Source organism: Ornithodoros turicata, chromosome 7 (genome assembly GCF_037126465.1).
Source record: "Ornithodoros turicata isolate Travis chromosome 7, ASM3712646v1, whole genome shotgun sequence".
Classification (NCBI taxonomy): Eukaryota; Metazoa; Arthropoda; class Arachnida; order Ixodida; family Argasidae; genus Ornithodoros; species Ornithodoros turicata.
Window position 1 is genome coordinate 21,084,592 of NC_088207.1, and position 20,673 is coordinate 21,105,264.

The 20,673-nt window shown below is 47.3% G+C and overlaps 1 protein-coding gene across 1 annotated transcript; it reads right to left on the reverse strand.

The window, feature by feature from the left end:
• Positions 1–6,293: 6,293 nt before the first annotated feature.
• On the reverse strand, positions 6,294–19,538 carry LOC135400315 (serine/threonine-protein kinase Wnk-like). Its single transcript, XM_064632143.1, has 7 exons — positions 19,467–19,538; positions 18,615–18,826; positions 15,461–17,600; positions 14,347–14,988; positions 11,525–11,643; positions 9,821–9,876; positions 6,294–6,396 (listed from the first exon to the last, which is right to left on the reverse strand). The coding sequence occupies exons 2-7, from the start codon at positions 18,814–18,816 to the stop codon at positions 6,388–6,390; spliced, it is 3,168 nt and encodes a 1,055-aa protein (XP_064488213.1). The 5' UTR covers positions 18,817–18,826; positions 19,467–19,538; the 3' UTR covers positions 6,294–6,387.
• Between the last annotated feature and the right edge of the window lie 1,135 nt (positions 19,539–20,673).

Here is a 20,673-nt window from a genome sequence, read left to right on the forward strand (position 1 = left end):
GCTGGCTAACCTTTTCAGTGACTTTCATCTTTCATAAAAAAAACAAATTTTGCTTCAAAATAAACTTTAGTAAGCACTAGTAGGCAGGAAAAATTTGTCGATGCTTTCCTAACGCGCTTCCAGCTCTGCCTGATAATATCAGCTTCTATTTCCCGAAGCGACATTTCTTCACTGTACACTGACAGAGGCACCACCGTCATCAAGTCCGCAAGTCGGCTTCACCTAACGCATGAGGGCTTTACAGCGCTGTCGCGCGACTCGCGGGCGGACAGCACGTGCTGGGCCTTTTGAATCAAGCTGTTGGCCAAAAACGAAGACGCAAAAGCGTTACGCCAGACCTCTTCTACTAAGAGGAATAGAAAATGAACAATCGTTGCTTATTTTTTTTTCTTCAATATTTTAGTTGGTTGATTCCTTTGATACGAATTTCGGATGATACCAATATTTTCCGTCAAACCCAAGAGAGAAATTTGCTGGTTGAGCAAACAGAGTCCGAAATATCGAGCGACTTGTAATCGTATTGTGAACGTCCAAATCCGTTTTTTTTTTTTCTGTTTCTTTTTTTTTTTTTAGCCGCATTTTGCGGTGTGCACAAGTGTTGTGTGTTGTCGCACCCAGGATAATCGGGGAGGGGGCGAGTTTTTGTATCGAGGCCCCCCTACCTTGGAGGTCTGGCTACGCCACTGTGTGCGAGATATTTATGTGGCCCAAAGCTGTGATAGTGGGTTTATATTTGAGCAATGTATGTACATGTATCGTGTACAAATACTCAGCTGTTTCTTCGTTACAGTGGAATCTTTGGTATAACCTCGGTTTAATTACATATCATTCAACACCATCTCTACCTTTATCTTGTAAGAGATGGGCACGCAATTTTATGACGAAGACAATATAACTATACATGCAGTTCATACAAGTTGTGTAAGATTCTTTGTAAATCACTCGCTACCAATGTTACATGATGTGTGAATATCGACGAGCGACATTCCCAAGAATACTCCAGCGGAGGATCCGCAAGACATCATAACTTTCTACTCCGTCATGAGTGGTACATCATGTCAGTTCGTCCTTTTCTAAAGGTGGTGAACATTCTGCGCTGTAGCCACAAGATATTTCGTAGCAGACGACAGGGTCGATGATGCAGTCCGCTATGTGCACATCGTGTCTGTCCCGATGTTTCGGGCGCCGTGCGAATGCTCATCACAAGACCCGTTAGTTGTTACACACGGTTATAACAATTGTGTACTAACAACGCATTGTTAGTACACGGTAACAATAAGGCACAGAGTAAGAAGACGAGATGAAGCTGCCCATAGCAGCAAGCGCCGACGCGCGACCAGAGACTGTCACGTTGGGGGAGAGAAAAGAGAAAAAAGGCAGTTGCTGACTTTACGCGACAGATGGCACGGCGGCGCTGTCTTCCATTTTGCGGAAAATGGAAGTTGGCTGGATGATGGCTGGAATTTTGCGCTTTTGCGCAACAGATGGCACTGTGGGCTGGGGCGCGGCAGAGCCATTTATAGTGAGAGTTTGGCCATTCTTTGATCTTTTGCCGCCTCATGGGTGGAGCCTATTTTGACGTCAGAGTCATCGTTGCGCCGCCCAAAAAGCCTGAATCCGAGCAGAATCCGCTTATCAGCCGTCTAGTCCGCGCCATATTGATGCTGTCCTCCAGCTGGTCCACAGCTTCGTGGTCGCGCTGAATGTAATCTACAGGAATAACCGGCTTATGACCCACTCGCCCTAGTGATAAGGGGGGCTTTGTTGGCGAACTGAAAGAGTTCAAGGGCGAAAGGCTTTCGAAGCAAGAAGTTCGCACGTGTCTTCTCTCCGTGGATTGTAAACAACGATCAGCATCAATATGGCGTCGGCAAGCAGCTGACGACGGGACAACAATAGAGCACGACGAGGGAGGTCATTCAGCCGTGACGTCGTATGACGCGCTTTAAGTTAGGCTCTTCCTAATGGCCAAACTCTCCCTTGGGCGCGGCAATGCCGTGTATGCCAAAGGGAGTCTGGCCATTAGGAGGAGCCTAAAAAAGAGGCTCGACCTGTCAATCAAACTTAGGCGCATTTCATTGGTTACCGTTTTCCATGGGAGCTGCCATGACACCAAATTTTCTCCAAGATGGAGGATGGTGCTTGGAACCGTTTTGCCCTAAGTTATGATGGTGTAAATCGGGCGATAAAAACGGCTTTTTACCCTAAAACACGGGGCCCTAAGTTTAAGTCATTGACGTCGAAGGGAGAGTTTCCGGCTCCCATTACGGGTACAGAGGGAGCGAAAGCTATATCTGTTCAAGTAACTTGTACAACTGCTGTTATCTCGTTCACCTATTTTGATTTGAAAACATGCTTACCAGCATAGCAAGATATTTATTACATGTATAAATTTAAAAGATATAAATTTATTAGATGTATAAACCCCCAGAGCACGGGGGGGAGGTGCAAGAAATGGGGGATCATATTTACAGTTGCGTCATAACAGCCTAACGTATCATTACCGACATATGTCTACGGCTGGAATAGCAAGCACACGCCGGTAGTGGGTGGTTGGGGAGGGGGGGGGTCTCCAATACGCGTGACATTACTGAAAGCCAGTTGTAAACGACGTCTGATAGAAAATTTGAAGTATACATCAAAATATACTGCAACAAGGACATGGTATAGGTCAGTCTAACTTCAGTAGCCTTTGATCCAACACGGCCCCGTGACGTCCAGTGCTCTCGTCTTTGTGCATACCTTTTTTGTAAGTTGGGTTAAGCTTTAGTAAGTTATGCTGTAATAATGGTATGAAACGCGCTTCTGTCGGGACGCGCGTATCGCGCTTTCTCACTTTTATGATATGCCAATACATCAGAGGTCATTATCTGGCTTGCTTAGACAGTTGTCGCTCAGCAGGTGTCCATACCAACGTGGCCCGTCCTCCTTAGACTCTGAAGCAGGATTTCCTCAACCTCCGACATGCCAAAGCCGCGAAACCGCAACTCTCGTTGTCATGGTAAATAAAAAAATACAAAGACCACGCGTGCGCAGGAGACTGCACTGTTCTCTACCACGCCCTCTGCCCGTCAGCTGCTCCTCGCCTCCTCACCCGCTCTGTACCTGGAGATGTGTGACGGAAACTCCCAGGTCTCCCACGTCAAAGCCTCGTAAGGGGCTTGGTTCCAGTTTCGGCTCGTTTGCATATCGAAATTTCGTGCTATAGACACCTGCTGGTTTCAAGACTTTTAAAAAAGACTACGCTTTAAAAGACAATACGTTATTAGTGCGCCAAACATCTGTTTGCGCCATTAAAGGGACTATGAAACGATTTTTTCTTCGTTTCGTTCGAAAGAAGACATTTTTCTGAGTCTAGAACCGAAATTTTACTTTCGTCGCGCGAGCGCATTTCTCGGGAGCGAATTTAAACGGAGCGGCGAAGGGAGGACAGCTGGCGCCGCGCCGTGACGAGCTGCCGAGCGGAGACACAACGGGTAACTTGACGCGACCCCGGCCGGCTCAGCAACACGTCATCGTGACGTGTTGCCGAGCCGAGGAATCCCGCCAGGAGCACAGGAGCATGCGCCGTAGGACCCCGCGTATGCGTTCATCGGGAGTGGAAATCTCCATGACAGCAGCTTTCGCGCGATCGGCAGATTTCGGCAGTGGCGGCAGCCACAGCGCGAGCTCGCGGCATTACTTGCCATTGTGCAACACCGGTGACGTAACGGGGAACCGAAGAGCGGTCCGTACAGTTTCACCATCGTCAGGGAAATATGCGCGGGAGAGGAGGAACGCGGAAGAGACATTTCCAGCCCGCGCTCCTCGCAGAGTGGAGCGATTTCGTCCGGAAAAATTTGTGGCATATTAGTTTCTCTGCGGGAAGAACAGTTTCCATCGAAAAAAAGTATGGGGGTTCGGGAAATTTCATAGTCCCTTTAAACCTCCAGACCTCCCTGGTCGCTTAGAAGTCATCGTGGTACTGCAGCCGCGTCTCCTTATCCGTACAATTGCGCTTCTGTTTTGCGAGCGCTAGTCCGGTATCCATCCTGCTCTTAGGAAACCCTTTCCTGACATATGTAGTTTTAAGAATGAAACTGCTTATGTGTTTGTTGCGGCCAAGTAATAGTATGGCCATCTAGAGATAAGATCTCCCCAACCAAAAACATTAGGAATATGACAGGAAGGAAGATATACAAGTCCGATCACTATCACTCTTTCTTTCATTTTTTAAACCATTGCGGATTTTCTGTGCTGTAATGAAGTATCTTCTCGCTGCACTCTTAAAAATGAACTTCACCGCATAGCACGCTCCTAGCCAACCATAATCTCGAATGATATCGTTATCTGCCCTGATTTGTTGAAAACGAGAGGCGTACGCCTTTTTTGTGACACTTATGCTGTTCATAATTGTCACAGAAAAGGTGTACGCCTCTGGTTTTGAACAAATCAGGGCAGATAACGATATCATTCGAGATGATGGTTGGTTAGGAGCGTGCTTTGCGGTGATGTTCATTTTTAAGAGTGTGGTGTCACATGACGTCACTAGCGTGATAAAGCAAAAGATGGCGAGAACACTCGTAATAGATCATGAATTAGTTGCTCTTGTGGAACGAGAAACCTGAAATAAATGTTGGGCATGTTCAGCCTATGATTCACTATGTGAAAGCACAGTGGACAAACAGAGTGCTGAAGTAACCAAGAAGATGCCATTAGGTTTAAGAGCACGCACAATACTTTTCCCCAAGCGAGCTTTGACAGTTTCTTTAACTGCTTCGTTTATATTTGGCACTGTAACTGCAACTTGAGTATCGGCAGAAATTACCAATTATTCTTCAATTGGTATTGGTATTATTGGTTATTATTGGTATTATTGGTAATATTGGTATTATTCTTCAACCAATTCTTCTTCTTGGTATTACCAATACCAAGAAATTCTTCGCATAGATCTATATTCGATTTTGTGTTACACTCGACTTGAAATGTTCGAGGTTTGTTTGAGAATATTGTTGAAAACCTTGGTCTAAATTATGTCATTACACGTAAGCAGCTACAGCTGATCGCAGTAGGTGACAGTCGGTACAAGGAGTTAGCCTTTGGCTTCAGTGACCACATCCAGGTCACTCTTTCGAACATATATTGAAACTAAAGTGTATATGACACCGCATGATGATGTAGCATATCTGCTCCAAAGTACCGTTTTGTTCCTCCACAACCGAATTTTTTCCTGCTCCAGAAGGTGCTCCAAAATGGCTTAGGCCAACGACATCACTGTAATAATGGTTGTACAGCGTTAGTCTTGCAGACGTTGCAGGTTACGGCCACATCCATGAAAGTGAACACTGGGTTTAGACTGGACTTGTCCCATCCTACAGTTGGCAATACGAGGTACAAACCATATGTATTTTCGTCTAGCATTTGTAGCATTTTGTTGGATTTTTTTCCTGTGTGTGTGTGTCTGTGAGCGGTCCTGTATAGAAGAATGAAAAATCGAGCAAAATTTCACTCCACATTTTCACTCCGTCCCCCTCGTTACACAGAGGTCGAACAGGGTGTCGGGAATTCCGTGTTGTGACGCTGTAAGGCAAATTTTCACAGGATTTTCATGATCACTCGCACGAAACACGCGATTCTTAGGATATCCCTCGAAACGTTCATCTTGCCAGCTGAGTAGACTTCCCGGAGGGGGCATGGCCCCCCTGGGAAAGTTCCTGTTATATTTAAAGTTCGCGCAACAGGTCGTGGTGAATCACGGGCCGAAGTGATGCATTTAACGCGCGTTATGGGATAACCAAAAGTTTAACCCCTGGTTTCGGCTCATTTTGATAGCGAAATTCAGCGCAAGCTCCCATTCTTCTGCTATCTAATTTTGGGTCACCTTTTGTTACATACTCTCCGAGAGTGGATTTCCGCCTGACTGTATAAGTCAACTGCACAAACGAAATCTATGCGGCTGTCATAGCTCTATATCGACACCCCTGTATATCTGTACTGAAGACTCTTGTTATCTGTTGATCCCAGCGACGTACGCCAATATGTGACCGTCGTATTTCGATGAGCGAACGTGATTGCACACAATTCTCGTCACAGCATCCGCTTCCACAAATCTTCTGAAACTCATGGCAGGAAACTTGGATAATTATTAGGTACAGTCCCTCAGTAGCGATACCATAAACGGTAATCTCGGACTCACTTCGGTTGGAAATATCTATGGCTGGTCGTCGGATACTGACGACCTGGACGAACCACGGACTTGAGAGCCTCTTGGGCACCGTGAATAACATGTACCAAGTATTCATTACTGACTACAGTTTTGTTGCATGGAAATTCACTTTAATCCAGTAACGAAATTGGCCCAAAATAATGTACATCCATGATGGCAGAATGACTGAAGCTGACAGACGTTCAGCCCGCCTGCAAAGAACGTCAAAAAATTAGTACACAAAGAGTACACAATTTTAAATGTAGAGTACAGGTGCCTAGAAATGTACTGAAAATATAGTACTTGTGAAAGGAAGTGCCTGTCAGGACGAGAGCAGCCGATATTTCTAATAGAGACTGTTCCTCTCGGCCACCATGAATGGCCTCGGCCAATGGCCTCGGCCACCAATTGGCCTCGGCCAAATATGAATATGAGGATCCTCATATTCATATTTCCACAATAGCTATGTACACATCACAACCAAGTGCAAGACCAACGCCACCTGGATACCTGGAAGGCCTGCTTAATGCACTGATCTCTATGTATAAAGGCTGGATCGCGCATGGGAGAGGGGCTTCTGGTGGAGAGGCGTGCATTCGGGCCGCCATGTTGGAGGGCCCACTGGCGCCGGCTGCTCCCATAGGAAACAATAAGAAGCGATTTGATTTTGAGTAATTATTGCGGTTTAAACTGGCATGACATGCCCTTTAGTGCCAAGGAAATTTTAAAAAATACGGGCAGCCCCGCCTGAACTAAATGCAGACGACAGAATGCGTTGGGCCCACCAATATTGCGGCCGGTGACCCCGCTTTGGAGGACCCTATGCGCGATCCAGCCTATACTATAGAGATCAGTGGCTTAATGCCTCCGCTCCTTCATCCGCTACGTGGACACACAATAGTCAGAATTCGTCTGCTACAGCGATTCGCTGTTTTGCGAATTCAAGAACTCGCAAATGATTGCAGCTAACTCCGCAAATTTGCACCTATCAACAAAAAATGAAACACTCTTTCCAGAAAAAAAAGAAGGACTATATAGTCCTAGTATATATATGTATATATATATAGTCCTCGAAACTTTGTAGCACTAACCTCCTGTAAGACTTCGCCACAAAATGTTATTGCCCTGTTCAGGTTGGGAAGCCTCCGATGTGCGGAGCTAAACACAAATTGTATAGGATGATTTATTTAAATTCGGACTAAGCGTATCTGATTCTAACCAAATAAAAAGTATTTCAAGCTCTCTCGAGTTGACTTTTCGTACAAATTACCCTCATTTGTTGTAGAAACAAATATGTTTATCATCCGCATAAAGAATGCTTTTCACTGACAAAGAATTCGGCAAGTCATTTATAAAAACAAAAGGAAAGGTCCCAACACAGAGCCCCGATTAAACGTTGTTGTATATTGGAACACATGACCCATCAATAGAGACATACTGATGTCTATCTGTTAAATAACTCCTGATTAGAGTTTCCTTAACTCCATACCTTTCAATTTTTCTTAATAAAATACCATGGTCAACAATGTCAAATGCCTTTGAAAGAAAAAATACTAGATGTTAGATAATTCTGCTCACTATTATTTCTTATTTCTTCTTATATTCACAAGGGCAAGTGCAGTGCATCTCCATAGAAGAAATGTCCGAGTCTCTTCCAAAAAAGCTAATAACTGGTCACAGTGAAGCGCAAAAGGACGCTCTTCCACTTCCTTATCCACCAGAGTTCGAGGTAACTCGTTACAAGTAACTCGTTACTGTAACTGAGTTCCTTTTTTCTGTAACTTGTACTTAACTCGGTACTTTTGCGGGCCGTGGTAACTTTCAGAGGAACTCGTTCCTTTTCCAGGTAACTTTGCCAAAGTAACTTCCAAGTAAGTTCCAAGTTACTTTTAACTCGCTTTTCACTCACGTCCACATATTTTCTTGCTTTCTCTCCAGCTCCTTCATGGCATTTTTTGCCATAAAACGTGATATTCAATCAATGACAGTATTTTATTCAGGAAGTCAGAACCGCTGCCATTGAAATGAAGCTGAACCATTGTGCGCCCACAGGGGTGTCAGATGCAACGCGTTCGAATAGACCTCTACCAGAGAAACGTCATCATGCCATTGGTATAAACAGACTGAAACCGAAACAAATCGGAAGGAGGACTGGGTTCCACGAATGGGCACTTGTTCGCTGTCTCGCATTGAAAGAAATGTAGGACCGAGGGTTTCGTCCCTTTAAGGGACGATGTCGTAATCCCCTCAAGACGTGTTCACCTCTAGCTTCGAGCGTAGTTCAATTCTACCAAACTTTGGCGCTGTCGAACACTATGACGTCATTTGTTTACAAACAGGGAGATGTCTATTGTTGGACATAAACGAAAACGATCTAAGCATGTTGCACTCCTCCGCAGGCAACTACTCAACTGCTCAAGCGTGCTGCACCTGCGTAATGCTAATTTGTGTCCGAAGTAACTTGGATGTAACTCGCTCTTTTTGTTAACTCAGTAACTGCGAGTTACATTTCAGGCTGAATAACTTCGTTATTAACTTAGTTACATTTTGCACACGGTAACTTGTAACGAGTTTTTTGACGGGTAGCTTCTCAATCTATGTTATCCACCAATGAATTATGTCCTTGCACCAATAAACTACGCCCTTTTGCGCTTCACCGCGACCAGCCGCGACAAAATATGTAAACCGAAACCAATGAATTACAGCGACAAATGACCTGCTTCGATGACAGAGTTTTCTCTAAAAGGTGTCCACTGAAAATCCCAAAAAGGGGTAGTACCCATTTTAATGCCGACAGCGCTCTACGCAACTTTTTTCTACGCAACTCATTTGAATTTTTATTTAAATAATAAGCGCCTCCCACTCATTCACACGGTGCGCAGCTTGTAAGTGGTATTGGACAGATACTTGTAAAAAAGGAAACTTCTTCGATTGGTGCACCCGTTAGAAAATTATTTAACCCGGAGATTTAACTGAAACGTCCGGTATACTTCAGTACTTTCTACTCCAAGTACTCCCTACCACTACAGTACGATACACCAATCACGAATATAGGGGGGTCCCAAACCCCCGACCACAGACTTCCCGCGCGGAACCTGTCTGTCGTAGACACGGCTTCGTTCCTGCTTCTTTTCATTGGTTCCTCTTGTTTCCCCCTTTCTCTTTTGCTTCTATCCCATGTTATGAGTCCCCGCCGTATGAATAAACCTGTTGGACGGATCGCATTACAAGTCCTTTGCAGCTGCGGGTCGGGCTTCGGCCGGGCTGAGTTTTCGGCAGCCGGATCGGCAGTGATAGGTTCCATATTCCTAGTCATTGCCGGGAATATGCAACGCATCAAGTTCATTGCTATGAACTTGATGCGTTCCATATTCCTATGAACTTGATGGTTAGAGTTTCGCCCAAAAGAGATAGTCCCATAGCGCCGTTGAGTGTGACAGTGCCTCACGGCTATCGTCAACTGTTTTAAGAATAGTCTTTCGATTCGTGAACGTCCAGGAAAGAATTGGCACTAGACGGGGACATACACGAGCCCAATACACCGGTGTCCACACGTATTCCACCCTCACTGCACCCTTGGGGACGTGTCTCTTACGAATTACTATGGAAGCGGAGATCAATGACACGAGAGCTTACTTGACTTGTGTTCGTTGAGCTGCTACTGCTGCTGGTACTGCTGCCGTTACTGGTACCTGAAGTGTTGATATCAATAACATTATGTAATACACAAACCTAGTACATACGGAATCGTCACCTAAGTGGTGTACTTTTTAGCTAGCGCAGCAACAAATAACGAGGACAACAAGCAGAGGCCACAAACCGAGCTTGATCAACATGTATACCAGCAAACCGAACAGCTACGTTTAAAATAATGCATTCGTTCACTGTCACGAAAGTTATGCATGCAAGAAGCAATCATGTTGTATGATAATGTAATCCCATCACGTGTACTCCCATCACTCTTAAAAATGAACTTCACCACATAGCACGCTCCTAGCCAACCATCACCTCGAATGACAACGTTCTCGCCCTACACTCTTAAAAATGAACTTCACCACATAGCACGCTCCTAGCCAACCATCACCTCGAATGATATCGTTATCTGCCCTGATTTGTTGAAAACGGGAGGCGTACGCCTTTTTTGTGACAATTATGAACAGCATAAGTGTCACAAAAATGGCGTACGCCTCCCGTTTTCAACAAATCAGGGGCGAGAACGTTGTCATTCGGGGTGATGGTTGGCTAGGAGCGTGCTATGTGGTGAAGTTCATTTTTAAGAGTGCAGTCGCTCTTGGGCACGATGATGCAACGAAACTACAACAAAGCCATGTCGCTGTGGCCACTGTTCCTTATATCCGTGTGCCGCTACGTGACATTGATGACATCACTATAGGTTGCAGGAACCTCTATACTGACAGTGAACCATTCAAATGCGCCGAGATTGAATAATTTCGCCGAAGTATGAATTGCCGAATTGTTTATTGAGACACGATGTCTCGCCTCGAGGATTCGTACCTCGCGATCTGTTCTACCTCCAACTCTGGCAGTTACGTAGTTCTCTAAGGCCCGGTTTCACCAACGCTGGTTAAAGGGACTATGAAACTATTTTTTTCTTCGTTTCGTTCGAAAGAAGACGTTTTTCTGAGTCTAGAACCGAAATTTTACTTTCGTCGCCCGAGCGGATTTCTCGGGAGCGAATTTAAACGGAGCGGCGAAGGGAGGACAGCTGGCGCCACGCCGTGGCGAGCTGCCGAGCGGAGACACAACGGGTAACTTGACGCGACCACGGCCGGCTCAGCAACACGTCATCGTGACGTGTTGCCGAGCCGAGGAATCCCGCCAGGAGCATGCGCCGTAGGATCCCGCGTATGCGTTCATCGGGAGTGGAAATCTCCATGACAGCAGCTTTGGCGCGATCGGCAGATTTCGGCAGTGGCGGCAGCCACAGCGCGAGCTCGCGGCATTACTTGCCATTGTGCAACACCGGTGACGTAACGGGGAACCGAAGTGCGGTCCGTACAGTTACACCATCGGCAGGGAAATATGCGCGGGAGAGGAGGAACGCGGAAGGGACATTTCCAGCGCGCGCTCCTCGCAGAGTGGAGCGATTTCGTCCGGAAAAATTTGTGGCGTATTAGTTTCTCTGCGGGAAGAACAGTTTCCATCGAAAAAAGTATGGGGGTTCGGGAAATTTCATAGTCCCTTTAACTTACAGATGAACGGTTGCTAAAACAAACTTCATTCAATTCTTTTTCACAAACTTTAGCTAGTGACGTGATGAATGTTACGGTCACCGACGCGTACCATGATCGGAAAACGTCGCACTTGAAAACGACTTACTTGTTTCCGCTGCACTCATTGCTGGAACCGCAACGAACACGATGAAAAGCACTAATGCGACTACGATGACGACCGCCAGAAGCATCATAGGGAGAGGGGAATTCTCGTCTTCTCCTTTCCTGGAAGAAACCCACATGCACGAATGTTCTAAGTAGAGCAACTACATTCTACACTCTTAAAAATGAACTTCACCGCATAGCACGCTCCTAGCCAACCATGATCTCGAATGATATCGTTATCTGCCCCGATTTGTTGAAAACGGAGGGCGTACGCCTTTTCTGTGACAATTATGAACAGCATAAGTGTCACAAAAATGGCGTACGCCTCCCGTTTTCAACAAATCAGGGCAGATGACGATATCATTCGAGATGATGGTAGGCTAGGAGCGTGCTATGCGGTGAAGTTCATTTTTAAGAGCGTAGAGCAGCTACATTCTAAAAGCAGAACTTCACCGCATAAAGTGCTCAGAACAGCCATGCAGAATGGTGCCGTTCTTTCGCGTTTTGTAAAAAAAACGCCTTTTTGTCACAATGGGGGTCTATGTTAATTGCCACAAAAACGCGTACGCCCTCTTTTCCTCCTCAAATGAGAAGTGCGATGGTCGGTGCAGAGTGTGGCGCTGTGTTATGCGCTGAAGTTGTGTTTCTAGACTGTACACTCTAAAAACAGAACTTCACCGCATAACACACTGTACACCGACCGTTGTCTCGTATGATAGGGTTATCGCTTGTGATTCGAAGAGAGGGGGGGCGGGCGTACACCTTTTTGTGGCAATTAGGATATATGAAAATTACCACAAAAGGGTGTACGCCTCCCTCTGTCTTCCAATCACAAGCGATAACCCTATCATTCGTGACAATGGTTGGCGCACAGTGTGCTATGCGGTGAAATTCTGGTTTTAGAGTGTATACTACACTCTTAAAAATGAACTTCACCGCACAGCACGCTCCTAGCCAAACATTATCTTGAATGATATCGTTATCTGCCCTGATTTGTTGAAAACGGGAGGCGTACGCCTTTTCTGTGACAATTATGAGCAGCATAAGTGTCACAGAAAAGGCGTACGCCTCCCGTTTTCGACAAATCAGGGCAGATAACGATATCATTCGAGGTGATGGTTGGCTAGGAGCGTGCTATGCGGTGAAGTTCATTTTTAAGCGTGTAGTAGTGAAAGGGGATCACACACGGGTGGGGGTGCACCAGGGATTTTCGTAGCGCCCCCAAAGATATGCGGAAATTCACACGGCAGGCGTATTCCCGCCTACCCTACCCTGATACAAGATTCGGTATAATTTAGTGGCTCGTCTTGGGCGTTTAACGAGTTGAACTCTTGTTTAACGAGTGTAGCGTGCGGCTGCCTTCGTATCTTTGTTTCGCTTTCAGGTGGCTGCTGTCTAGTGAATAATATTCCCAGTCCCAAATGGAGTCACCAAGGTACGCGTCACCCCGTGCGGGAGATCTTTGCCTCACCCCCCATTTTTCTTTTCGTACCAGGCGACCATATTACACCACACTCCGAAGGAAAAAAAAGTGCTCGCACAGGGCTCCCCTTGTGGTTTTGGCGTCATCGTGCCGCAGAGAATGGAGGAAGCGGTAGTACTGGTACGGCACGTCACCCGGTTCGCCCCATCCAGCACTATAGGGCTACATGGGGCTGAGACAGCTTTTAGGAGAGACTCCACTGGATCCAGGACAGTTTAGTGCGAACGGGTTTGCAGTAGCGTTACCTATGGCACAAGGATTAGCAAATCCAAGCAGGTGACTACAACACTAACGTGTGCAAGGAACAGGAGCCGGACGGAGCAGTGTCCCATGCAGGGAACGCTAACGGGTAAACAGAAACCGTAGGGTCAACCCTTGATTTATATACGGCTAACGTTCCTGGAAAAATCAGCTTGAATGATGGAGGTAGGGAAGGGGAAATGTCTATCCCAGAGGGCATACAGTTCATACAGAGTTCGAAGCTTTCGTCTCAAGGGTTCCATAACCGAGGGTTAACGGAGGGTTATCACTGAAATCATACCACGTTCCTGCATTACCAGAAACAGATATGGAAACGAGAGCCTGGTATCAAACAGAAAAACGAAAATACGCCCGTTACTGTTCCTGGTTTAATGTCCGGTGACACGCTACAAATTGTCCTGGATCTTGTGTGGTATGTACACTAGAGCACTGCACATGACCGGGCTGGCCCTAAAACCAGAGAGCGGCCCTGCCAACGGTCCGAAATCGGGCCTCAAAGTCATTTTGACCGCGGGCTGGGCCGGGCTCGGGTCCTGTCCGAGAGTTCGCGGGCCTGAGTCGGGTGAAGCTTATCTGTGCCATTCTTTCACATTGAATCCTCAGCATTCACTTTGAAGCAAAGCAACTGAGTGCCTGGGCCCTTCCTCAGTCTTTCTGCTAAAGCGCTAGAATACGAGTGTCGCTTTCGACAAAAAAACTCGGCTTCAGGGCGGATTCGATTCTCGGCTTCGTTGAGGCGCAACACGTCCTCGCCGAGGCGTGCACCGTAAACAGGCGCGCAAGCTTCGACGCCAACGTACAATGCTAAAAACATGCTACAAACACAAACCTCATCAAAGGCTATTCTCGCGCGTTCCAGCATGTGTATCTACCGTATGAATAAACCCTTGGGAAGGACCGCATTACAAATCATGTGCAGCTGCAGGTCGGGCTTCGGCCGGGCTGAGTTTTCGTCACCTGTGTCGTGCTAGGGTCTGCTAAGCATCCGTGGCCTCTGGTCGGGCGGGTAAATTCAGGCCCGTGCAGTGCTCTAGTGTACAGTGTAAGTGTATGATAAGAAGCAACATAGCCGAGATTACCCGTCTGACTGGTTGTCAGGTCCTTGTTGCTGCGCGCCAGGAGCAGCTTGCCCTGGTGGCACACCGAACTGCCCAGGCACCCCTGGTTGGAAGGGCGCGCCAGGTTGCGGAGGTCCACCTGGTCCACCTACCATTCCTACCCCTGTGCGACTACCAGTGGCTTGGATAATTACAATCCCTTCGACTCCAATGTCTTCTGATACAGGTTCTTTGCCTGCGCCCGGCTGACCAACAGCTTCACGGGACGGCTTGCTACGCCTTCGTTGAAAGGCGTCCTCTGTCGGCAGCGCTTTGGCCGTTTCATCAGCTACTTCGCGTGCGGGTTCATCCTTTGATGTAGGCCAGACAAGCTTCTGACGCGTTCCACTCTCCTTGTCCTCCAATTGCACGTCCAAAGCTGGTCGAGACATCCGTGAACCCATACCTTTCTCAACAACTTCTATTTTGACAACATCTTCTCGAACGTAAGCTTCCGGAACTATCTTCGGCTGCTGCTGTTGGATCAGTTGGATAAGCTCCCGCCTTGCTTCTTCTGCCTCCCGCTTTCTCTTCATTTCCTTTTCCTTTTTCTTCTTCTTCTTCTTGTCCTTTCTCTTCTTTTTTTCTTCATCGAACTTGAACGGAAAATCTTGCCGGAATTCCCTGTAGAATAAAAATATCAAACTAGATTTTTAAAAATAGTGTTTTGGGAACTGCAGAAAGGGCACAGAACTACGAAGTAAGCAGCTACGTTAAGTACTAAAAACGCTTCGCATATCAAACCGTCATCTGGGAAATTTCGATAGACAAGCAGATCCCTTTATAGTGTAAGAAAGGAAGAGTAGGTACGGTGGTATACCATCTGTTGTAGTGTTCCAGAGTAGTATAGTGTGCTGGAGTTTGTTCCTACATCTCCATAAAAGTACTGGGGAAGGTAACTTCTCTTCCCGAGAGATTTTTTACGTATTAGAGTTATCCACGAGAACTGGTGTCTTTTCCGATGAAAATGAGAAAACAGAAATAATGCGTGCCTGTGGGATCGCTTCCAATCCCTGATGACTGGAAATTAAATAATGACCTATAGAATGACAAGCTACCATATAACCAAACTGAACAGACGGTTGTGCATACTTACTCTTCAAGCGTTGGTATTGTTGCTCCGTACGGAGGTGGTCTTCCTAAACCAAGCGCCAATTGTTGACTCATGGACGGAGGCATCTGATTCATAAAGGGGTCAGGAACCATAGGCATTGGTTGTCCAGGTTGTTGAATGGGCTGGCCCATTTGCCCCAAATATGGGCACGGTGGTTGACCCATCGGCTGACCAAGCATAACGGGCTGTTGTAGCTGGAGATCTCCAGGCTGGGCCGCGGCCTGCCACATTTGCTGTGGGTTGACCATTGGTTGGCCCACAGGCACTCCCATCTGTTGCTGGTTCATTGGTTGACCTTGTAGCTGTCTCAGCGGTGACATCATTGGGTGGCACATCGTCTGAGACATCTGCGCGATGACCGGTTGACTAGGTGCGGACCCAGGTCCCATTTGCGGAATCCCTGGTGGTCTCTGAAGAGGCTGTGCAGCCGGTGGCATCATCATCTGCGCAGTGTCTTGATTTAGTTGTTGTGGCGCCTGCTGGTTCATTTGTTGACTCATCCGTTGCTGCACTTGTCCGCCAGGCTGCCCAGTCTGTGGATTAATTGGTTGCTGAATTGGTTGAATTAGTTGCTGTTGTGGCGTCTGCTGGTTCATTTGCTGACTCATACGTTGCTGTCCGCCAGGCTGCCCAGTCTGTGGGTTAATTGGTTGTTGAGTTTGAAGGCTCATTCGGTTACTCTCTCTTCGTTGTGCTTCTTGAGCCATTGGATGTGGCACTTGCTGCGCCATAGGCTGGCTCATAGGCTGGCTCATAGGTTGTGTAGTTGGTTGTCCGCTAAGCATTGTGGCCTGCTGCCCTTGGGGTGAAACAATATTCTGCCCTGCATGCAGGTTTTGTTGAGCTGGCGATCCAGCTGGCTGCACTTGCTGTTGCCCCATCTGCTGTGGAGGCTGTTGCCCCGTTACAGACACTCGCGGTTGAAACGGCTGTGCCATCTGCAGCCCCATTGACTGTGTCATTTGACCTGTCGGATGACACATCTGCTGTCCCAACTGTTGTGGCATTGTTTGCCCCACTGGTTGTCCCGTTTGTTGCGCAATGGGCGATATGTGTATAGGAGCCACTCCTTGTCCCATTGGCTGTTGAGTCATCAGTTGATGAATTGGTGGCTGCCCTACGAGTTGCTGGGCCATCGGTTGGCCTGGATATCCCGTTTGTTGGGCTGTTGGTTGGCCCATCATCTGCCCCACCTGCTGTACCGATGGCTGGGCCATTTGCGGAACCATCGGTTGTCCCAGTTGTGCCAAGGACTGCGATGCTTGTTGGGTCATCGGCTGACCAATCATATGCTGTCCCAATGGCTGCCCCATCGCAACTGGTTGACTCATTTGTTGCCCCATAGGTTGCACCACCTGCTGAGCTAATGGCTGTCCAATCTGGCCAATCATTTGAACAGGCTGATGTGTTGGTTGCATGTTCTGCCCCATCATAGGCTGAACTGACTGTTGCATAATTTGCTGCGCCATGGGCTGCGCCATTTGCTGCGCCATGGGCTGCGCCATTTGCATTGGCATGGGCTGCATTGGTTGTGTCATTTGGTGCACAACCGGAAGCTGCGCCATAGGTTGCTGCACCACCTGCTGCCCAGGGAGCTGACCCATAGACTGCCTCGCAGGCGTCACAATGTTCGGCTCTGAAGGTATGCCCGTCAGTTGACGTATCAGACGTTCGATTTGAGGTTCGAATTGCGGGCTGTTCAGCATCTGCTCCACTTCATCCGTTAGGGGAACCAAGAGTACATCTTGCCCTTCCATGTCCATGAGGTCATGGGATAATAGCATTCGACGGCTACCGACTGAACCAATGCTCCTCTTGCTGCTTGCAGCAGGTACTACCTTAAGCATGTTCTCGTCAGGCGCTGTTTCTTGCGCTCCCTCTCCAGACTGCAGCTGAGGTTGGGACGCTTGTGGGCCGCTTTGCAACCCGACATTGGGACCGTCGGCGCTCGTCATTATATTGATACGCGTAGAAATGCGTGCCTTGTTCTTCTTCTTGGACTTGTTCTTAGAAGTGTCACTGTCCGAGCTGCTTTCGTCGCTGCTCTTTTTCTTCTTTTTGTTCTTTGCACTGTTAAGGACTGGAGCTGCATTTGAACCATTCGCTTGGGTCACCTTCGCGGCTGTATGGGGGGGAGAGCACGAAACCGTTGCTAAAGTCAGGATCCGGATCAGGAATCATTGTATGCAATGTCGAGCATTCTTGTCACTGTGGGCATTGAACTCTTACACTCTAAAAACAGAACTTCACCGCATAGCCCGCTGTGCTCCAACCATTGCCAAGAATGATAGGGTTATCGCTTCTGATTGGAAGGGAGAGGGAGGCGCACGTCTTTTTGTGGCAATTTTCATATATCCAAATTGCCACAAAAAAGCGTACGCCCACCTCCCTCTTCGAATCAGAAGCGATAACCATATCGTTCGCGGCAATGGTTGGCGCATAGCGTGCAATGCAGTGAAGTTCTGTTTTTAGAGTGTACACCCTTAGAAATGAACTTCACCGCATAGCACGCTCCTAGCCAAGTATAATATCGAATTATATCGTTATCTGCCCTGATTTGTTGAAAACGGGAGGCGTACGCCTTTTCTGTGACACTTATGCTGTTCATAATTGTCATAAAAAGGCGTACCCTTCCCGTTTTCAACCAATCAGGGCAGGTAATGATATCATTCGAGATTATGGTTGGTGAGGAGCGTGCTATGCGGCGAAGTTCATTTCTAAGAGTGTACGATATCATTCGGAACTATGTTTCACTACACTCACACCATATATCACGCTCCTAGCCAACCACCACCCCGAGTGGCTGAAAACGAGTGAGCTGCTGAAAACGGAGGTTGTACGCCATTTTTGTGACACTTATGCAGAAATGTTAACTGTCACAAAAAATGCGTACGCCTCTCATTTTCAACAAATGGGACCAGATAATGATATCATTCGAGATTATATGGTTGGCTAGGAGCGTGCTATGCAGTGAAGTTCGTTTTCAACAGTGTGGGAGCGTGTTCATAGTGGTCGGAAGCATAGTCCTCTAACGAAACGGTAACGCAAGCTAGCCTGGCAACCCCGAGTGTCGTGTTTTAATCGGATAATTCTCAACACAATACACTTAGCCACAATGGACTTCGTGGCACTGCACCTGCATCTCGGCCGTTGGCTCCGGACATTGCTGACGCGACATCGCTGTCGTAAAGCTGTGGTGGTGGTGGTGGTGGCGGAGATGCAACACTGGTGGGCTGTGCAGGTGACTGTGCGGTTTTGGCAGCAGGCGGTGCAGGTGACTGTGCGGCTGGACTCGCGACCGCCCCTGCAGCTCCTGCTGCTTTTGAGGGAGACGGCATCTTCCACCAGCTGAAGGTGAGGAAGCAGATACAAGGTGTCGCTGTGGCATTACGAATGGTAAAGCAGTCTCCTTTTTATTTTTATGTTCTTTTTTCAGTCGGCACTTCAACTGACCTCTCCCTGTTGGTAAACAAATGACGTCATAGTGTTCGACAGCGCCACCAATTTGGTAGAGTTGAACTACGCTCGAAGCTATAGGCGAACAAGGTCGCGCCCGAAAGCCACGGTCTTGAGGGGATTACGATGATCCCTGAAAGGAACGCGACCTTCGGTCCTACTTCCGTCTCAATAGGAGGCAGCGAACAAGTGCCCATTCGTGGAACCCAGTCCTCCCCTTCCGATTTGTTTCGGCTTCGGTTTGTCTACCAACGTCATGATAACGTTTCTCTGGTAGAGGTCTATTGGAACTGAGCACCAGCTTCGTAATTCTACTCGAGAAGGTACACGCTATGAGCGTAAAGAAAAAGCTGTTGAAAGACTCGCTTAATTTTCAATTTTTCCGTTTGTCGTCCGATGGCCATACGGTTCCTGGTTCTTACTACCGCTCATTGCTAGTACTGAAGAAGTAGCACATGCGAATGCCATGCAAGTAAAGGTAAAATACACACCGTGTTCTGAAAATATGTAAAAGCTCAATTACCTGACTCACCAGCTGTGTGGACCGCTCTGTCTGATTAGAACGTCGAGATGACTTTTTCTTCTTCTGCGCGGGCGTGAAACGCTCTCGCGGGCATAGTCCCACTTGGTCTTATCATGGTTGATTACTCTCAGGTTGTCAAGACACAACTCCAGAGTGTTCGAATCCTGAGGGTCGGCTGTGCTGTCTGGGGTTTTGCCTGGGGTTTCCTCAGACGGCCTTCAGACATATGTCGGCACACTTCCCTTAGAAGTCGACCCAGGACTCACATTCCCCCAGGACGACGTACGTTACCCATCTCTGTGATGGTGACGAGTGATTTTCTTTTATTCTTTGCATATTTTTATAAAAACTTGCGAGAGGAGCACTGATGCCATTTTTGCAGGCGGGTTTTGCGGCCAGGCGGAAATCACCTCGGAAACCGCATGTAACTACTAGACGTCTAATTACCAAAAATCGATTAACTTTTTAATTAGAGGTTTTCAGGGAAACTCGAGGTAGCAGATTTGAGCCAGCCAGAATCCACCCAATCTTTTTTTTTTTCCGAATCCAGACCTACGCAATTCACAAGCACAGAAACGACATGGCCTTCGGCGTTAGCGGCTTATCTGGGCTTATCTCGTAATCTGCGAGTCTCCCTCTCTGCCCGGGGGTTTAGTCGAGAATGTATCTCCCAACAGAGTGAAGGTAAATGTGAGATGCGTTTTCGGTCCATGAGAAAAGCGTTACATTCACTTTTCAGGCACCGGAGTTTCAATTGACACAATTGAATAAATTGGATAAAACGGATAGAATTGTATGTGCCGAAGGTTCTCTACAGATTAATATTTTTGCCTGCATATTTCCAACAGCGTTCCCTCTATTTTTGACGTGATGACTAAGACATTCTGTAAATTAGCTTATATACTACCCCCATTGTCGCGAAGTGTTCATCAGCTGTATAGCCGTGACCGTCGTGCTTGCAAAGCAAAGCCGTAATTTGGATAGCAGAAACAAAAGTTTTTCAAACGTGCCGGTCCAGTGCCAACGGTATTCACGTTGAAGTTATGACCCTCCCGTCGTGAGAACACACGTCAACAGGCTCAGTGACGGAGCGCTTACGCATTGATCGTCGTCGTGTTTTGTAATGAAAAATGCCTCTACTATTTCCCTCGTTAGCTGCTCATTGTGTATTGATAGTACATCTGTTCGCGCGATGCACCATGTTCTTGAAGTCCGA

Coding starts and splice junctions, on each gene's coding strand:
- LOC135400315 (XM_064632143.1), bottom strand. CDS start 18,816: ATGCCGTCTCCCTCAAAAGCAGCAGGAGCTGCAGGGGCGGTCGCGAGT. Junction 14,989..15,460: donor ACAATACCAACGCTTGAAGA/GTAAGTATGCAC, acceptor TTTATTCTACAG/GGAATTCCGGCAAGATTTTC. Junction 11,644..14,346: donor CCTGACAACCAGTCAGACGG/GTAATCTCGGCT, acceptor GGTTTCTTCCAG/GAAAGGAGAAGACGAGAATT.